This window comes from Pleurodeles waltl, chromosome 1_1 (assembly GCF_031143425.1).
Source record: "Pleurodeles waltl isolate 20211129_DDA chromosome 1_1, aPleWal1.hap1.20221129, whole genome shotgun sequence".
NCBI lineage: Eukaryota > Metazoa > Chordata > Amphibia > Caudata > Salamandridae > Pleurodeles > Pleurodeles waltl.
This window is the reverse complement of record NC_090436.1, coordinates 180,194,920-180,210,335: the sequence shown is the minus strand read 5'-3', so window position 1 is coordinate 180,210,335 and position 15,416 is coordinate 180,194,920. Positions and strand designations below refer to the sequence as shown.

Sequence of the window (15,416 nt, the reverse complement as noted above, 5' to 3'; positions counted from 1 at the left end):
AGATGTCTAGATCAAATCAATACATGAAGAAACAATAGGAAGAATGAAAAGCAGGTGCCTAGGTGTGCAGGGCAGAAACAAAGACACAAAAGATAGCCAACTGAAATGGATGTAGAGAGAAAAGAGTGAGGAAATTGATGGATAGGCTAGGGCTTCAACAGGCTGACACAATACAGTGAAACAGATATTGAAAATGGGAACAACAGGAATGGGATGGGCAGTGACCAAAGCATACTGGGGGTGATGAGAAGGGAGGAGGAAATGAAGGAAGGAATAGTTTGAAAGACAACTCCATGGTAAAGATGACTGAAAAGGGGACCAGGATGGAACCTACTAGGCCAATTAGAACATGCAAGCTGTAGTAAAGTTAAGAAAAAAATATACAAATTTGGTATTCAGGTCTTAACTTATGTTGGCCTGTGCTAGCCACAGATCAATTAGTGATTCACATGTGGGTTCGCATTGTCCATCACCCAAGAGTCAGTGAGCAATTATGCTTAGGAAATCCTCATATACTTTTTATGACATGATGATGTGAATCTAAACACATGCTTTTGAATACTTACCAAAGGGTCTGTCCTTTGGTTCAGCTAAAAGAAAATTAAAAAAATATGGTTCTTCAGCATATATTTATCCATGGATTTTATTTTAATTTCAAATATCACAGTTACACCCAAGCTTCTAGGTTCAAAGGTTCATTGTGCAATTATGAGAAGTTATTAAATTAAACAGAAGTGTCATGGTTTAAAAACAGACACAGTAAAAGAAGATCTTGAGATATTAATAGTTGTAGAATACTTTGTCAGGCTCTAGAACACTGCTTAATGCGGACATCTTGCAATGACATAAAGAATGTATAGTAAGTTTCCTAAATGTCATATCAAAAAATTAACTGCTTATGTCACTTGTAAATGTACCCTAACCTGTTCTAATCTTACTGCCCAACTAATTTATTTTTAATGTTGCTTTCTATTTGCAATAAGGACGACCGCATAAAATATGGGCAAGGGATTCCTTCAGGTGTCAACACAATATGCATTTGTTTTTTACCATTCATTTTAGGGTAGCAAATGCTCCTAATGTGAGACAAAGTAAGCTGAAAAAATTCTAATCTTAATACATTTTGGTTGCAACTAACTTTGTAAGGGCATGAAAAAACATAAATACAACTCGTACATGGTAGTCTTTATTCACAATATATTTTAACTTTTCCTGATATAATGAACAGCTCAAATTTCTTAGGTTACTTATCTTTTCAAGTGGCCTTCAGCATAATATATTGGGGCCTCCCTTCCCAACAGGTTATAATCTTTAATAGGTTTACGGCTGGCGCTAGATAAATTGTCTAAGTCCTTTTGTAATTCAGTAAGCAAAATTAGATCCTTATTAATGGTTTCACAGTCTTGGACTTTGCAGGTCACAAAAGATTACTATATTTGTTCTTATACCTACCATCTGTGCTCTTAATGACAAGGAGTGACAACAAAATGTGAAATTTCATTCAGATTAGAGTTTCAGCTGTAAATTGGGGGAGATCAAAGATAGAGCAAAACAAATTACATTGGCCAAAATCTTGATCTTTATTTAGCCCTGACAGAGACTCTAAACCATAAGTAGTGATGGAAAAAACTGTTTTTAAACATCTCCATCACTGGCTGTATTGTTGGTCAGGATATTTTTAAATATACTAGTTAAGTGGTTGCAGCCAGTTTAGAGAGAGGTATTGCTGTCTAAAGTAACCCTTTTTTCCAAACCATATTCCAGATAGCAATAGTCTTGACTATCTAAAATATTACACCCAAATTGAACTGCCTCTTAGAACTCCATTCTGATACTGCTAGTTTTTTATGTCAATAACGTTTTACATAATTAAATTAGATTTCTTCATAAATAAACCATGGTGGTGTTACTTTTAAAATAAAAAATACAAATGGGGAGACATGCGTAGGATGACTATTTCCATTAATAAAATAAAGTGTAATGTCAACGATGATGACACTACTACAACAAAGTATTTGTAGAATTCAAAATGCAAACTAACTGTTTACCATTCATCAACTCATATTTCAAGTACATTTGCCTTATCCTTCAAAATGATGTTCTAACTCGCACCTTAGCCATTCAGACATATGAGGTGCATTGGCTCTGTGCACTATTTAATACATTTTTAAGCAGGTACAACCAGTAATTTGGACTGAAATTGAAATCAATATTAATAAATTATGATTATTTGGCTGTTACACAGCAACACACAAAGTGAGGTGGGTATACTGCAAGCAGAGTACATAGATGAATCTTTGTTCTAATTAGTGAACAATTGCCTCAAGTATTTTAAGTTATTTGAGGTTTCAAAACAGAGGACAGAAAGGGATGGCCACACAGACTGAAAAACATAACACAGAGAATTGTTACTATACAGGCAATAAAATAGCATCTCTTTGAGATGACGAAGTGAACCCCACGAAATTATGATCCCAGAGACAAAAATACATTTCTGACTGTTTCTTCTAAGCAAAGCAAAGGCTATCTCTTCTGAGGGCTAGCTCCATGAGATGAAGTTGTATGATGTTCCATCACCTTATGTTTAGAACTCCGGCCATAAAGCCATGTAATTAATCCATCAGAATCGTCCTTACTAGTGTGAATTTCGGCAAGGTATGGCTTATCACTAGCTGTAGGCTCTACAATTGTAGCTAAAGTGCAGTCTTTCTGTTACTTTTATATTATACTATTTCATATCTATTAATGGGTCTGCAGTGCTTTAATTCACTACACACAGTTTTAACCCATTACAAAAATGCTTGGCCCTGAAATGTGAAACCAACATAGTTGCTTGAAATACTGCATTAGACATTCAAATGGATCCTGGTCCCTGATCAGTTGCCTTTTTTATAGTCTCTTTCATGGATCCAAAACTTCAGTGCCCTTGGACACACATATTGCCCAGCAGTTCCTATTGCAGCTAGTTCTAGGCAGAATATCTGTGTCAGAGTCCAGAAAAATATGATAATTCTCTTCTATAATGCTTTTTCTGGTGGATATTCTATCAACCCACCAATCCCCTACCTCATCCTCCCAGGTCCCAAATTGAATACATAAAGGATTCCATAGCTCCTACTCATTGGTAGATGGCACCATAGGCCTCCATCATGACTCCATCCATCCTCTCCTGAAATATGCTAAAAGTCAGTGATTTGTCTGATGGATAGCTCTACCAAGCAGATGCATCACCTACTGAATCAATATCAAACTGGTCCCCTTTACAAACAGCGGTGGTTCTGAGGCGTTAGGTTATACCAAGAAGTCCTGCAGGAAAGACCAAGCAAAACAGCAGAGTCCACAAACCCAAGAGTCAATGCAATAGTTACAGTGAAAGAATGGATGGATATGGAGGATGGACTGACAAAACCTGAAGCTTCCTAATGTGGCGTGCAGAAGTGACTGTGATATAGAAAACAATTTTCAGTTTGGAAGGCTGAAGAGTGCAAGTATTAGGAGGCTCAAAAGGAGAACACATCAGGAAGGTGAAAACGAGACCACACAAACCTCGCCAAAAGCAAGCAGAGCACTATATGGCTTAAAGACAACCATAAAGTCAACAATTGATAGCAAAGGTAGCTGGTTTGTGGACAGTTAATACACTGTGATGTAGTGCTCCTTAAAGAGGTGCGTTGTCAACTCTTTCCTAAATTAGAGCAGCGCTGGGGTGGCACTAATGGATACAGGATGTTGTTTTTGATCCTTGGTGCACAGATGGAAAATGCCTGCTGCCTAGTTTTTTTGTTTTTCCACTTCTTAGTCTGTAGTCTGATTGTGTCCTGGCTGTAGGTGTGCTTAGAAGAACCAGAGATGGTGAGCTTGTCAAGAAGATACACAGAGATGCTGGTCATGATGGATTTGTAAACAAAGTGGTTTTTGAAGATGCTGGGGACCGGCAAGGGAAGCAAATGGAGTTACATCAGAATGGGGGTAATATGATCATATTTCTTCAGGCCCTGGGTGAAACCTGCTGCAGCATTAAAGAATGCCATTAAGGGGTGTCATTGCTGAGTCTGAGAGACCATGGATCAGGGCCTTATATAAGTGTGAGAGTACAAGGGCATTAACAGCAGGTCTGAAGTCATTTTCTGAAAATAAATGTTGAGATTTCTTTAGAAGAGAGAGCTGGATGCAGACAGCCTTTTTTGGCAATGTATTCCATGAAGGGTAGGTTGGTGTCCAGGGTGAATCCAAGTGCCTTGGCTTTGGTGAATGTTGGGGGTTCAAACCCCTCAAGGTTCATGTCATTTAGCCACTCATTGATTCGATTGTTTATTGTTCTTGGCAAATAACAGGAATTTTGTCATGGTTGTGCTCAGCTTCAGGTAGGTGCTAGACATCCAGAGGAGTTGTGTATTGGTGAATCTTGATGCTGTTATGCATGAGAGGGGACGGTATGGAAACATGCAAGACTCAGCAGGTGGAAGGGACTGTTTGGGACCTGCAGTTGAAAAGGTAGGCGGAGAAGCTCTGAATCAGTGAAAGGCATTGCCAATAAAGGCTCCAGGGTGCATATGAGGACAGGACATTAACTGTGTCAACCATCCTGCCCAGAGAGTTCCAGCAATACCAAGAGGCAATATCTGTGGTCAGCAGGGCATCACCTACAATGTGTAAGGCAGCAGTCTCTGTGCAGAAGTGCGATCTGAAGCAGACTTGTAGCCATGCAGAAGATAGTTAGCATTAACATGATTTTATAGTTGAACATAGGCTGCTTTCACAATGATCTTCACAATTAATTGTAGGTGAATGATGGGTGGCATTTGGTGAGGTCATTAGGGTCAAGTGTAGGTTTCTTTAGAAGTGGGCTAATTCAGCCTTTCTTGAGGTCTTCTTGGAACAGTGAGGGAGGTATTGACATGATTTGAATAATGAAGGCTGGTCAGGTAAGCAGTAAAAGGCCAGCAAGGTCAATAAGAAAACTTTAATTGTACCTGTACTGAAACAAATCTTGATGGGCCAAAGATAAGGTAAATGACAGCCAACTTTTACCCGTACTAGATCAACAAGTTTCTCCTCATAGCAACCATAGTACATGGATGCATGAATTTGGTGGAAGGGCTAAATGCAGCCAGTATGACAGACACACCTCCACTGAAAGGGCAAAATGTCTTGGTTGGTCTCACTCATTCTCGATGCATAAAGGTACAGATTGTCAAAGTTCTGTTGCTGGGACAGAAGTTCCCACAACGTGGAATATGGATGCTCATGGGCAGAGGTTTGGAGTTCCACACTGGGCTACCAGAATGGTCTGCATTCAGTTCCATCTAATTTTTTTCAGAATTCATCTACAGGGAACATGGAAAAAGTATCTGAGGCACACAAAAAGCAGGACACTGAGCATTTTCGAGGTAGAAAAAAGGTCCACCAAAGGTGTGTCCGATTTGGTGAAGAGCCTTTAAACCACTTGTGGGTGTAGTAACCATTTGTGATAGTCAAGATGACACCTACTGAGCTAATTTGCCAGTTGGCTGAGGAGCCCTGGTAGATGACTTGCAAACAGTGAGATCCTATTTAGCATTAACCAGAGCCTAAGTACCTCTAGACAGAGAGGCGGCGAACCCATGTCATCCCCACTATTATAGTATCACATGGCGATCATGTTGTGAGTGAGCACATGTCTAGATCTAGTGCTTAACAGTAGATCATCATCATTCAGCGACAACTGTATTGTACAAAGTTTCAACAGGTTTATGTGGTAGTGTTGTTCCAAAGAGGACAAGACACTCTAGATTTCTACCTTATCCAAGTTATTTCCCCGGCTATTGGCTGATGTATCTCCTACCGTTGTGGCCAATGGTGGGGTGACAGAACAAAAGGGTCTGTGGCACATAGGATTGTTTTTTGTCATCCACAACTCTACATCTCAAGAGAACTCTTTCAAAATGCAAATCCTGACTGAGACAACTACCAATGTTGAGCAAACTGCAGCAGGCCTATGTTCCATGGAATTGTCCATATACTCAACCAACTGAAGGGCACCAAAAAATTGGAGGAGGCAAATGGGCCTATCAACTACAACAGTCCTGAGAATGAAGGAAAAGTTTTCGGTCAAAAAATCAGATCCTATTCTGAATGCCTAGGGCTCAACTCAGCGGACAGAAAGGCCTTCAAACAACAACATCCAGGATGGTTTTGATGAAGGACAGTTTCTATATTGATTGGAGGCAGGATTTGGATATATTAATGGGGGACCCCAGGTTGAACAGCAGTGACCTCATGCCTTGCAAGTGGGCAGATACTAGTTGCGGCGAGTCATTAAGGTACGGTTATACATGTACCATCGATCTGTGTAGATGGGCACCAACCACCACTACGACCTTTGGGAAAATCAGAGGGTCTGATGTAAGTCCAAAAGGAATACCTAGCTGCAATTTGAAGTATTTCCGGCAAAATTGAAGGAATGGTACAGAAAATCTGTATTCTGCAAGTCAAAGAATGCAATCATGTTCTTGTGGTCTAAGATCAACAAGACCTGACCTAACATCATTTTGAATTTCTCTTTCCTGAAGGGATTAGTTTAAATCAGCGGTCCAGAATCAGCCACACCTTTCATGGGGCCCATGAAGGAATGAGAATCATACCTTTGTCTCTGTTGTGGCACGGCCATTCACCTGAAAACCAGGCTGTCTGCAGGGACGATGGCTGTTCTCCCGACCTCCTGAGGCACCTCTCAGTGCTGCTAATTGCACCAGGAGCCCTGGCAGGTGCCCCAAAAGGGAAGGGGATTTGGAAAAAAGAGACAAGAAACACTGCACTCCTTTTCACCAGGTCCAGCTGGGTGGGGTTCTTCGGCTTATGGAGGACTGTCAGTGGAGCCCCTGGAAGTTGCCTTTCTGTGATGAATTATGTATTGGTGAAGCTATGTGCTATTAAGAGACTGTTTCACAACATTCAATAAAGCATGCACTGGTCTCATTAAACAGCATACAAAAAGGCATGCATTGATCTCATTAATTTCATCTAATTTCGTTATCACAGCACATTCACCTGGTAATATCAGCAACTTGGCCCTCCCTTCTCATGGATTAATATACACAAAATCTGAATGTCTCTAAACAAATTAGGAAGTTCTGCAAGTCCCTTTCATGGATCTGCACTTTCACATTAAGTTTTCTATGGTAAAACTACAACATAAAACGAGTTGCAATACCAAAAGCAATAAAACTCACATATAGAGTATTCGTAGCACTGAATTGCATAATAACTATTAACAGAAAATGAATTGCAATACCAAAAGCAAGTAAACTCACACATAAAGGAATCCTAGCACTGAATTGCTTAATCAGTATTAGTACAAAAAATAAACAAGTGGATGATAGAGAAGTTCTGTCACAGTTCTCAGTTGCCAAATGAAAGTTGGCACATCAAGAAGGCCCTTGAGCTAAATCAGTTATTCAACCCTCATCTAGCCCCCACTCATAAATCATGCCTTGGTCCTTAGAAGCGGCCTTTCAAAGTCTCAAAAAGGCTAGAGTACAATCAGTCTCAGTTTTCAGCTTTCACCAAAAAACAAAGCAACCATTATAAAATTCTACACAAACAGATTCAAGACAGCATGCTCCACTTAGCTGACAGAAGTGTGTTCTTTCCAGAAGATCTCTGCTGAGGCTCTTTGCTGCCAGCTGAGTCAAGAGGGCAGCGGGTGGGGCCTGGAGGGAATTCCAGAGTGCAGAGGGCTTTCTTTGCCAGACAGGAAGAAAGTCAAGCAAAGTCATGTGCACAGCAAGAGCATTTATAGTCTGCACGACTGGTGCTTTTGAAAACATGAGGCAGCTGCTCCCTGGAGACCTTGGGGGTGTGGTGGTTGCCTGGCAACCAATAAACAAGTGAACCTAACACATTTAGAAACACGAGGACTTGACACAGTCACGTGTCAACAAGCATTAGTGAAAACCACTGTATAGTGCAACAAGCACTGGTAACATCAAGAACATATCAAACATTGTGCAATATCTATCCTAAAATGTAGACAGTACAATGACGTTACAAGCATCCCATTGGTGCTACACTCACATGATTGAAACAATGCCCCTAAAGATGTTGACAAATTAGGCAGAGTTGTTGGGTCCTGACAGTCTCCAGTCTATTTCAGGTACTATTTTGATCACACGAACACTACTAGTAATGCTGGTGACCTTTGTAAACTTAGATTACTGACAGTTCTTGTTCCCAAACAACTGCTATACTTCTTCATAAAGCCCAAACCCTGGAAGGCTTTCGAATCAACAAGAAAGAGTTTTTGAAAAGCTTGATCTATAAAGCAACATCACAAGAACTTGCCAATGATCTAGGTATACTGTGTAAGACAGCTCTCATCTACTTGGATGACTCTAATCCCTCAAAGTTCCTGCATGGAATGTTCAATGGACAGTACCTTAATATCTATCCAGAGAGATGTGTGGACTGAAAACGGTCAGAATAGCCCCTAAACTGTTAGTCTATTCAGCCTAGGAAAGTGCTAGACTGGAGTGAGAGCGTTCTTGTCTTGTACTGCTAGCATGCTCTGCCATTCAAAATTCTCAGCTACTTTTTGCAAAGTCATAACTTTATACTGAAAATGCAAGAACTGCAGATGCACCCAGCTCTCTAAGTAGTTCTTAAGCTTTGTATCCACACAGTCTCAGCACCAGACAGTTGACAACAGGATCTCCAGATGGTCGAAAAAATATCTAAAATTGCCAGTCCACAGTTTTGTGACCCCTTCCACACTTGTACTGACACTCTTACATAAACCCTAGAAGATTATATAGGTCCATACTTAGGGTGTACTGTTCAGGCTTTGGGGTTAGAGACACAAAATCTAGGTGGACTGACCAAGGACCTGCCATCATAAAACCTAAGGATGCAGTACTACTATAAGGTAATCAACTGAGGAGCTATATGCTACTTTCAGTGGAGAAGGAGCTTTCAAAAAATACAATTAAAGAGATTAATGTGTGATAATGGTGTGTTTTCTATGTGCACTATTTATTGTACATGAATATACGAAGTGAATACTAGATATTGAGAAATTTGGTATATGTTTAGAATTTTCTGAGTGCAAAAGATTTACTGGTATGTTTACGAGCTTCACCTTTACAAGCTAAAGCATCCATTTGTAGGTTGAGCTTTCGAGACCTCTTGTACCTATTAGTATATACTTCTTTGTGGGCTTTCTGCTTTTCATTGGCTTGCATCAGTGGCCTTTAAAAATCCTCGCTTGCTAGTGGTCAATTGTTCCTATTTGTCCCTCCTTTTCAATCCAGGGAGCAGTGACCTAGCACTTGTACCCTTCCACTTGTGTCAATGTAGGGTGTGTTTAGGGACTACTTTTCCCTTTCTCTAAGAGCATTTGACCAGAGCACTTCATTTCTTCCCTGCTCCTGTTACTGTTTGCATGTTCTCTGACTTCTGTTTATGTGAACAGGGCTGTAACTCTTGTTATCGCCTCACATTTGCTGTGCCTTCAAAGATGGAGGTCAAATGCCAGATGCAAGGTCATTTTCTTGCTCTGAAGTGAAAGGATTTCCCCCATCCCCCAAACCCGTACTGCTTTGCTGCTTGTCCTTGTTTCCTACTCATGTTTGTCCGACTCATCTGAATGGCTGGTACCTGAACCTTCAACAATCCTTGTTTTTTACATAGTTATATTTTCATTAGCACAAGACAGCAAGACTGTAGTGGAGCCCACTTTATAAAGTAAGCTTTATTATTAGAAGGACGGAACTGCTACACTGAACAGGATTAGAAACAAACTAGTGGCATGGAACTAACGGCCTACATTGAGTTGTAAAAGAATTAACACAGCAGTGGAAGGATGAAAGGCTAGTTTAACGTTGCAGAGATTAGAAGCTGGGGCTGCGGGTCTCACAAAGGTATGCCCATTGTCACAACTATATTTTACATACTAGGAAAAATTGTAATTTGATAGTTTAATGCGCCTGATTGCCTTCCAGTGAACCATGACTACAACTCATAGAATGCTACATTGGTTAAGGGAAAACCAGGACTGGACTTAAAAAACACATAGGCGACAAAAGGTCACTTTACAAAACATAAAAGCAGACTGTTGCTAGCCTTGATTAGACCATTTCCACGCAATTGTGAAGCAGAGAAAATCGAGTATCACAGTAGGAGGTTTGACGGCCCAAGATGTGCTCCTACCAACGGACTTGAGATTAAATGGGAGACAAATTAATTCAGAAGCCAGTATGAACACTTCTCTCTGAATGGTTGTAGCACTGACAGAGAGAAAGGAAGTTAATAACAGTTTAGTTGGAGTTGAAAGTGGAAAGTGCATGTGCACCTGGCCTCCATCCTCAGAGCTCACAGGTACGACAGTAGCAACGCAAAGAGAGAGTGGAGTCGGATGCTTAAGGGTTCCATGATTAGAAAGAGATCACAGTAAACCATATACTGGGGCATCCATGGCACTTCCGCTTTAGAAGGTGACACCAGTTCTGCTAACAACATTGATATATCCGTTTTGTAATTTCTCGTTCGTAACCAGCGTATGATGAAATACTAGTCAACGGGGCAGTTACAGTCAACACCGTTCCCAGTCCCAGTCCAATCCTGCGCTGCCCCTCAAGGTGCTAAGTCGCTCTCTGCTACTCGCTTTGATTTGTTTGATGATAATCATGGTGGAAAAGCAAACACCACAGTGGAGCCCGTCCTACTCCATATCTTGTTCCTCAATTTTACATACTAAAAAAAAATTACTTAGCGATACCCACGTCAAAACAATGGCACAGACATTTTTCTGAAAAGAATATTACTGACAATCCCACTGTCAAGATATAGACCAGAAAAAATAAAATGCATTATTAATCGAGGTGATTTATACACAAATTAAGGTAGGATCTGAACTAAACAAAAATGCACAAAACAATCTTTAAACACAGTTCACAATTTAACCCCAGTAAGCACCACGTAAATGCCATCTGACTTTCCTAATAGTTGAAGCCTTTAGTGCTAGATGCAGGACTTATGTCTCCTCTTAATCTGTGATGTGCAGGTGAGGAAGATCTGCTCCAACATTGCCAATTTTTTTTGGGGAAATTTGGCAATAATGCTGTTTTTGTGGTCCTTTGATGATGGTCTGATGTTATACATCAGATTAAAAAACTTGAAATAGAATGTCATAAACATCGTTCTAATGCCGATGGCTATTGCACTTGATGCAGGCACATAACTGTGCCTTAGAAAATGCCCTAATGACTGTTTGCTTTTGTGGTTCCCCATAACCTTGCTCAAAAGGCAATTGTTCCAATTTCCGAGTTAATAACGTCTCCTCATCCTTTGTTCTTCGGTTAAAGATGATTTGCTCTAATGTAACCATGGCCCACATTAATGAAAACAGAATTAGCATTAGCAGTTGGGTCATTCTAGTGCCTTTAGCTCAAGAAGTGCCTCCTCTGTCAGGGAGTGAAGTGAGTTTGCACATTCATGTTCTGCATAGCACAGGTTTGGAAGAGTTGGTATAAAATAAGCAAAGTAGGTGCACTATATATTTTAGGAGGCACCACAACAGAGTACAAGTTCATGATAAATCAGATATGTGCTTTTAGATGTTTAAGGGATCAGGAGGTTTAGGCTCAGGCAAACTGATTGACTGAGAGCTTAATCTCCTGTTTCTTACCATGTGGAAGTAATATTCCATGCCTTGATCTAGCAGCAAATTTGAGTCAGTGATGGTGAGCCGAAGGCAGAGTTGATTTATTCTGTACTCTAGCATCTCAACACATGTTGGCCATCCACCAGTCTATCCTTGCTGTCCCACCTTACCTTTGGCTCACCGACCTTCATGCAATAGAGCGAACTATAGCCCAGGTTGCATCTCCTTACTTTTCCTTCCTCTAGCTTTCAGTAGTGCTTCAGCTTAGAAGGTGGTAACTTCCTAAAATTAAGATGCCGCCGTTTCTTCTTGAGCAAGGTGATCTGCTCCTGTAGACAACTGCAATCCGGCATTCAAAAGTACTTAATTACCATATCAGCAGTGGGATGCCAAGCCTGCCTCTTTAAAAGCTTGCAATCCATTCAACCTTCATTGGCAAAGCCTACTCCTATGTATCAGGTACATACACTGGAATACTGGATACTAAATAACGCCAAAGAGCAGAGTCATATCTGCTGCCACAAGAGAGAGCATACAATGGCGCATGACATATACTCTGTTTCACAATGTTTTCCATGTCACTTTGGAGGCCACTTCCTTTTCCATTTTGGTTGATGTGGGGCACCAGCCTTAAAAATTGTTTTTGGGGTGGATGGCTATGAACCCCTTTGTTCTTGACTTGAACTGCGGCATCAACTATGTCCTTCTTGTCCTGATGATGATCCTGCCAATCTGAGCTCCAAGGGGTTGAAACGCCGTAGATAACTTTTAGTTATTGATTGTCAGTGCTTGCCTTAAGTAATGCTACAAAGCAACTGTAACTTTATCTCTTCTCTTAGCTGTGTGTTTTGTCATGAATGCACAAGGATCACTGCTACACAAACTAATAACCTCCTTTATATATTAACACTTGCAGAGATGTACAGGACTCGTTTTCCAACCCTGCTCATTTCTTGGCATTGTTTTTACCTTTTTAGGTCTCACCTTGGGAGCGCCTGCACTGTCTCTTCGAGACATGTAGTATTTAGAATATGGGCTTTAAGTTCTGCCCATCTTTGAAATTGGGTCGTTTTTATAGTCTTGCCTACATACTTGCTTTCTATTGGTACAAATGCTTACCACTCCCTCCTTGTGCACTTTTGTAACCTCCCATCAGGACTGACCCTGGCAAATATGGGATGACTCTTTTTTAAAATTTAGCTTCCTTTGTTCACACTCGTTTTTTTTGTTTGCCTCGGCTGGTGTATCAACATGGCATTGTTGAACGAGCTCATGGTGGTATGCTGTTTCTTCCTATTGCTTGTTTTCGGACAGCTTACTGTTTCTTTGCGATGTCTAAGGGTAAGGTATTGTAGCACTTTATTTTTCTGCCAGATTATATAGCACAAACTCGACATGAAGGTATTATTATTTACTTTTTTTGCACTTTTATGGAGCGCAAACTCAACAACGCTTTTTGTTTTGCAGCCTTATATAGCAAGAACCAGACACAAAGGTATTAGAGCACTTTACATGAACACCGGTTACATTACACAAGGACACATTCATTTTTGGTAGCAAGGAGAGAATACGTGATTTGCCCCGAATCACAGGATGTGAATAGTGGAGTGTCTGTTAATACATCCTCTACACTTTAAACCAAAACACATAAGTAAAAGACATTGTCACTTGCAACGCCAGTAGCTCTAACGCTCACAAATGCGAGACCTATTGCATTGCAAATGCTTGTTCTGTTAGTTGCATTTATCCAATAAGAAAAGGACTTTGAAATGTAAACCAGTGCACAACGCCCTGATCTTGCCCATGTGCACAGAAGACATTTTTATGTATGAAAAATAAAGGATGGTCTAAACTTCAATGCCCCTGAAGAGGGCAATATCAAAACAAATTTTATTTTTAATTTTTGGCAGTTTGACAATTGTGAGCGCACAAACTTATTATGTCTCATTGCTAAAGGGAATATAGCATGTAGTTGGAAACCGCTTTAACAGAGGAAAGAAATGCCAGCATGATAGGTCTCATTTACACTGCAAAAAGAACCCCAGTAATTATTATGTGCAGTTGCTACTTACCAATGTTTGTGAAGTAGGTCAATTCATCTATCAAAACATAAAAAGAGAAACTATATTTTCCACAGTATGACTTTGCAAGGTACATTACATAACCAAAAAAAACACCCAAAGCAAGACAAGATTATTACAGTACCCAAAACAAATGCAAACAAGAAGAAATATGGCGGATGGTAACTTTTTACACATCCTAGGTACAATAAGATTAAAGCATGTGACCCTAAATATTATAAATGACAGACCCTCTGTTCACAAAACAAAATTAGAAAATCTAAATAAGTATGACAAAAGTCATCTGTAAGGTCTACTTTTTGATTACAGACATGCACCTCTCTCTGTGCGAACAGCAGGCAGTTAGATTACAATTTGTACTCAAGACACAAAGCCTACACTCATATCTCTGCTTAGAACAGAGTGAAATCCTACTGCATTAAACTGAATATCTGAAAAGTTTTAAAATTGAAAGCATTTTATCAATACGTTAAACAGTATTTGCTTCTTCTGATCAGATTATACAATAAAGTAATAAATAAGGTAATTCAAGTGACCTTCAAATATAAATGATACACTTCTGTCAGAGCTTCATTTCTATTGTTTGTGTTTCAATCTTTAATTATCATTTGTAATAGAGGTTGTGCTAGGCAAAAGGGAAATATGTCAATGCTTAATTTGTAAATAAAAATGTGCCGGTGCCCAAAGCTCTCCTCTGAAACATGTAGCTGCTGCAATTAAATATGTAAGGCCTCTTTAATCCATTTGCAGCCACTCCTGCCCTTCAAGCACACTCTTGCAGCTTTCTGCACTCGCCCCTTGTGACCGTTTTTCGCTTTCTTCATCTTTCCCATATATCTTTTGCTCGCAGTAAATGCTTGAGGCAGAAAAATAAGTGCCAGCCCTCAAAAATAATGGCTAGTGCCCCACACCGGTAACCACCGGCTCAAATTAAGCACTGATGTATGTTAAAAGAAAATAAGAGAGACATGGCATTATGATTATGCTAGACATTGACAGTTTCATTAACCTCAAATACCTATACACAATATTAAAACCACTACTTAGGAAACTACCAGCTGACTCACAGAACCCAGCATATGCTTGGCATATCTAATATATTGTCTCTCATTAATATCTTGAAAGGAGGAGCAACATGCCAAGTACAAAAGTTTGTGCATTCTAACAACATTCAACATGAAGTCAATAGGACTTTAGAATAGGGAGAGGTACTAAAAGCACAACAGCCTGCGTCTCAGAAGTAAGATCACCTCCTCCGACGTGGGCAAATGTTAAGACAGCGTAAATGATATGTACATTATCTAAATGAACACAATCAAAGGTACAATGGATGCATAATGGAGATATGATGATGTGATAAATAGGCGTTACAGAAAATGGTTGTGATGTGTCAATTATGGATCGATGTATGTACAATGAAATAATAATAATAATAATAATGCCAGTAATAATGAAGAAATAAAAGCCCAATTTCAGTGGAAGTCCTTTAAAAATAACGATATGAAAAATAAGGTTTGCAGCAGCAATAAAATGTATGTTAGCAAACATGTGAAGCCCAATATAGACCGTAAACATAAAGCCCTTCTGCAGCTTTTAAACATGAGCTGATTCTCCTTTTAGATCCGGCTTCAGACAGCATTAGAAAGTCAACATATGAGTATATGTAACGGGTAACTGTGTAAAATCGTTGCATATTG

At 39.9% G+C, this 15,416-nt stretch overlaps 1 protein-coding gene across 3 annotated transcripts in view; it reads right to left on the bottom strand.

Annotated features, from left to right (window-relative positions):
• MALT1 (MALT1 paracaspase) overlaps positions 1 to 15,416 on the bottom strand; it is a 316,500-nt gene that overhangs the window by 166,252 nt on the left and 134,832 nt on the right. For all 3 annotated transcript variants that reach the window (XM_069220240.1, XM_069220250.1, XM_069220255.1), the window contains 2 exons: positions 13,711 to 13,737; positions 567 to 590 (listed from right to left, as the gene is read on the bottom strand). In XM_069220240.1, the coding sequence (XP_069076341.1) occupies positions 567 to 590; positions 13,711 to 13,737 (51 nt within the window). The remainder of the gene's footprint in view (positions 1 to 566; positions 591 to 13,710; positions 13,738 to 15,416) is intronic.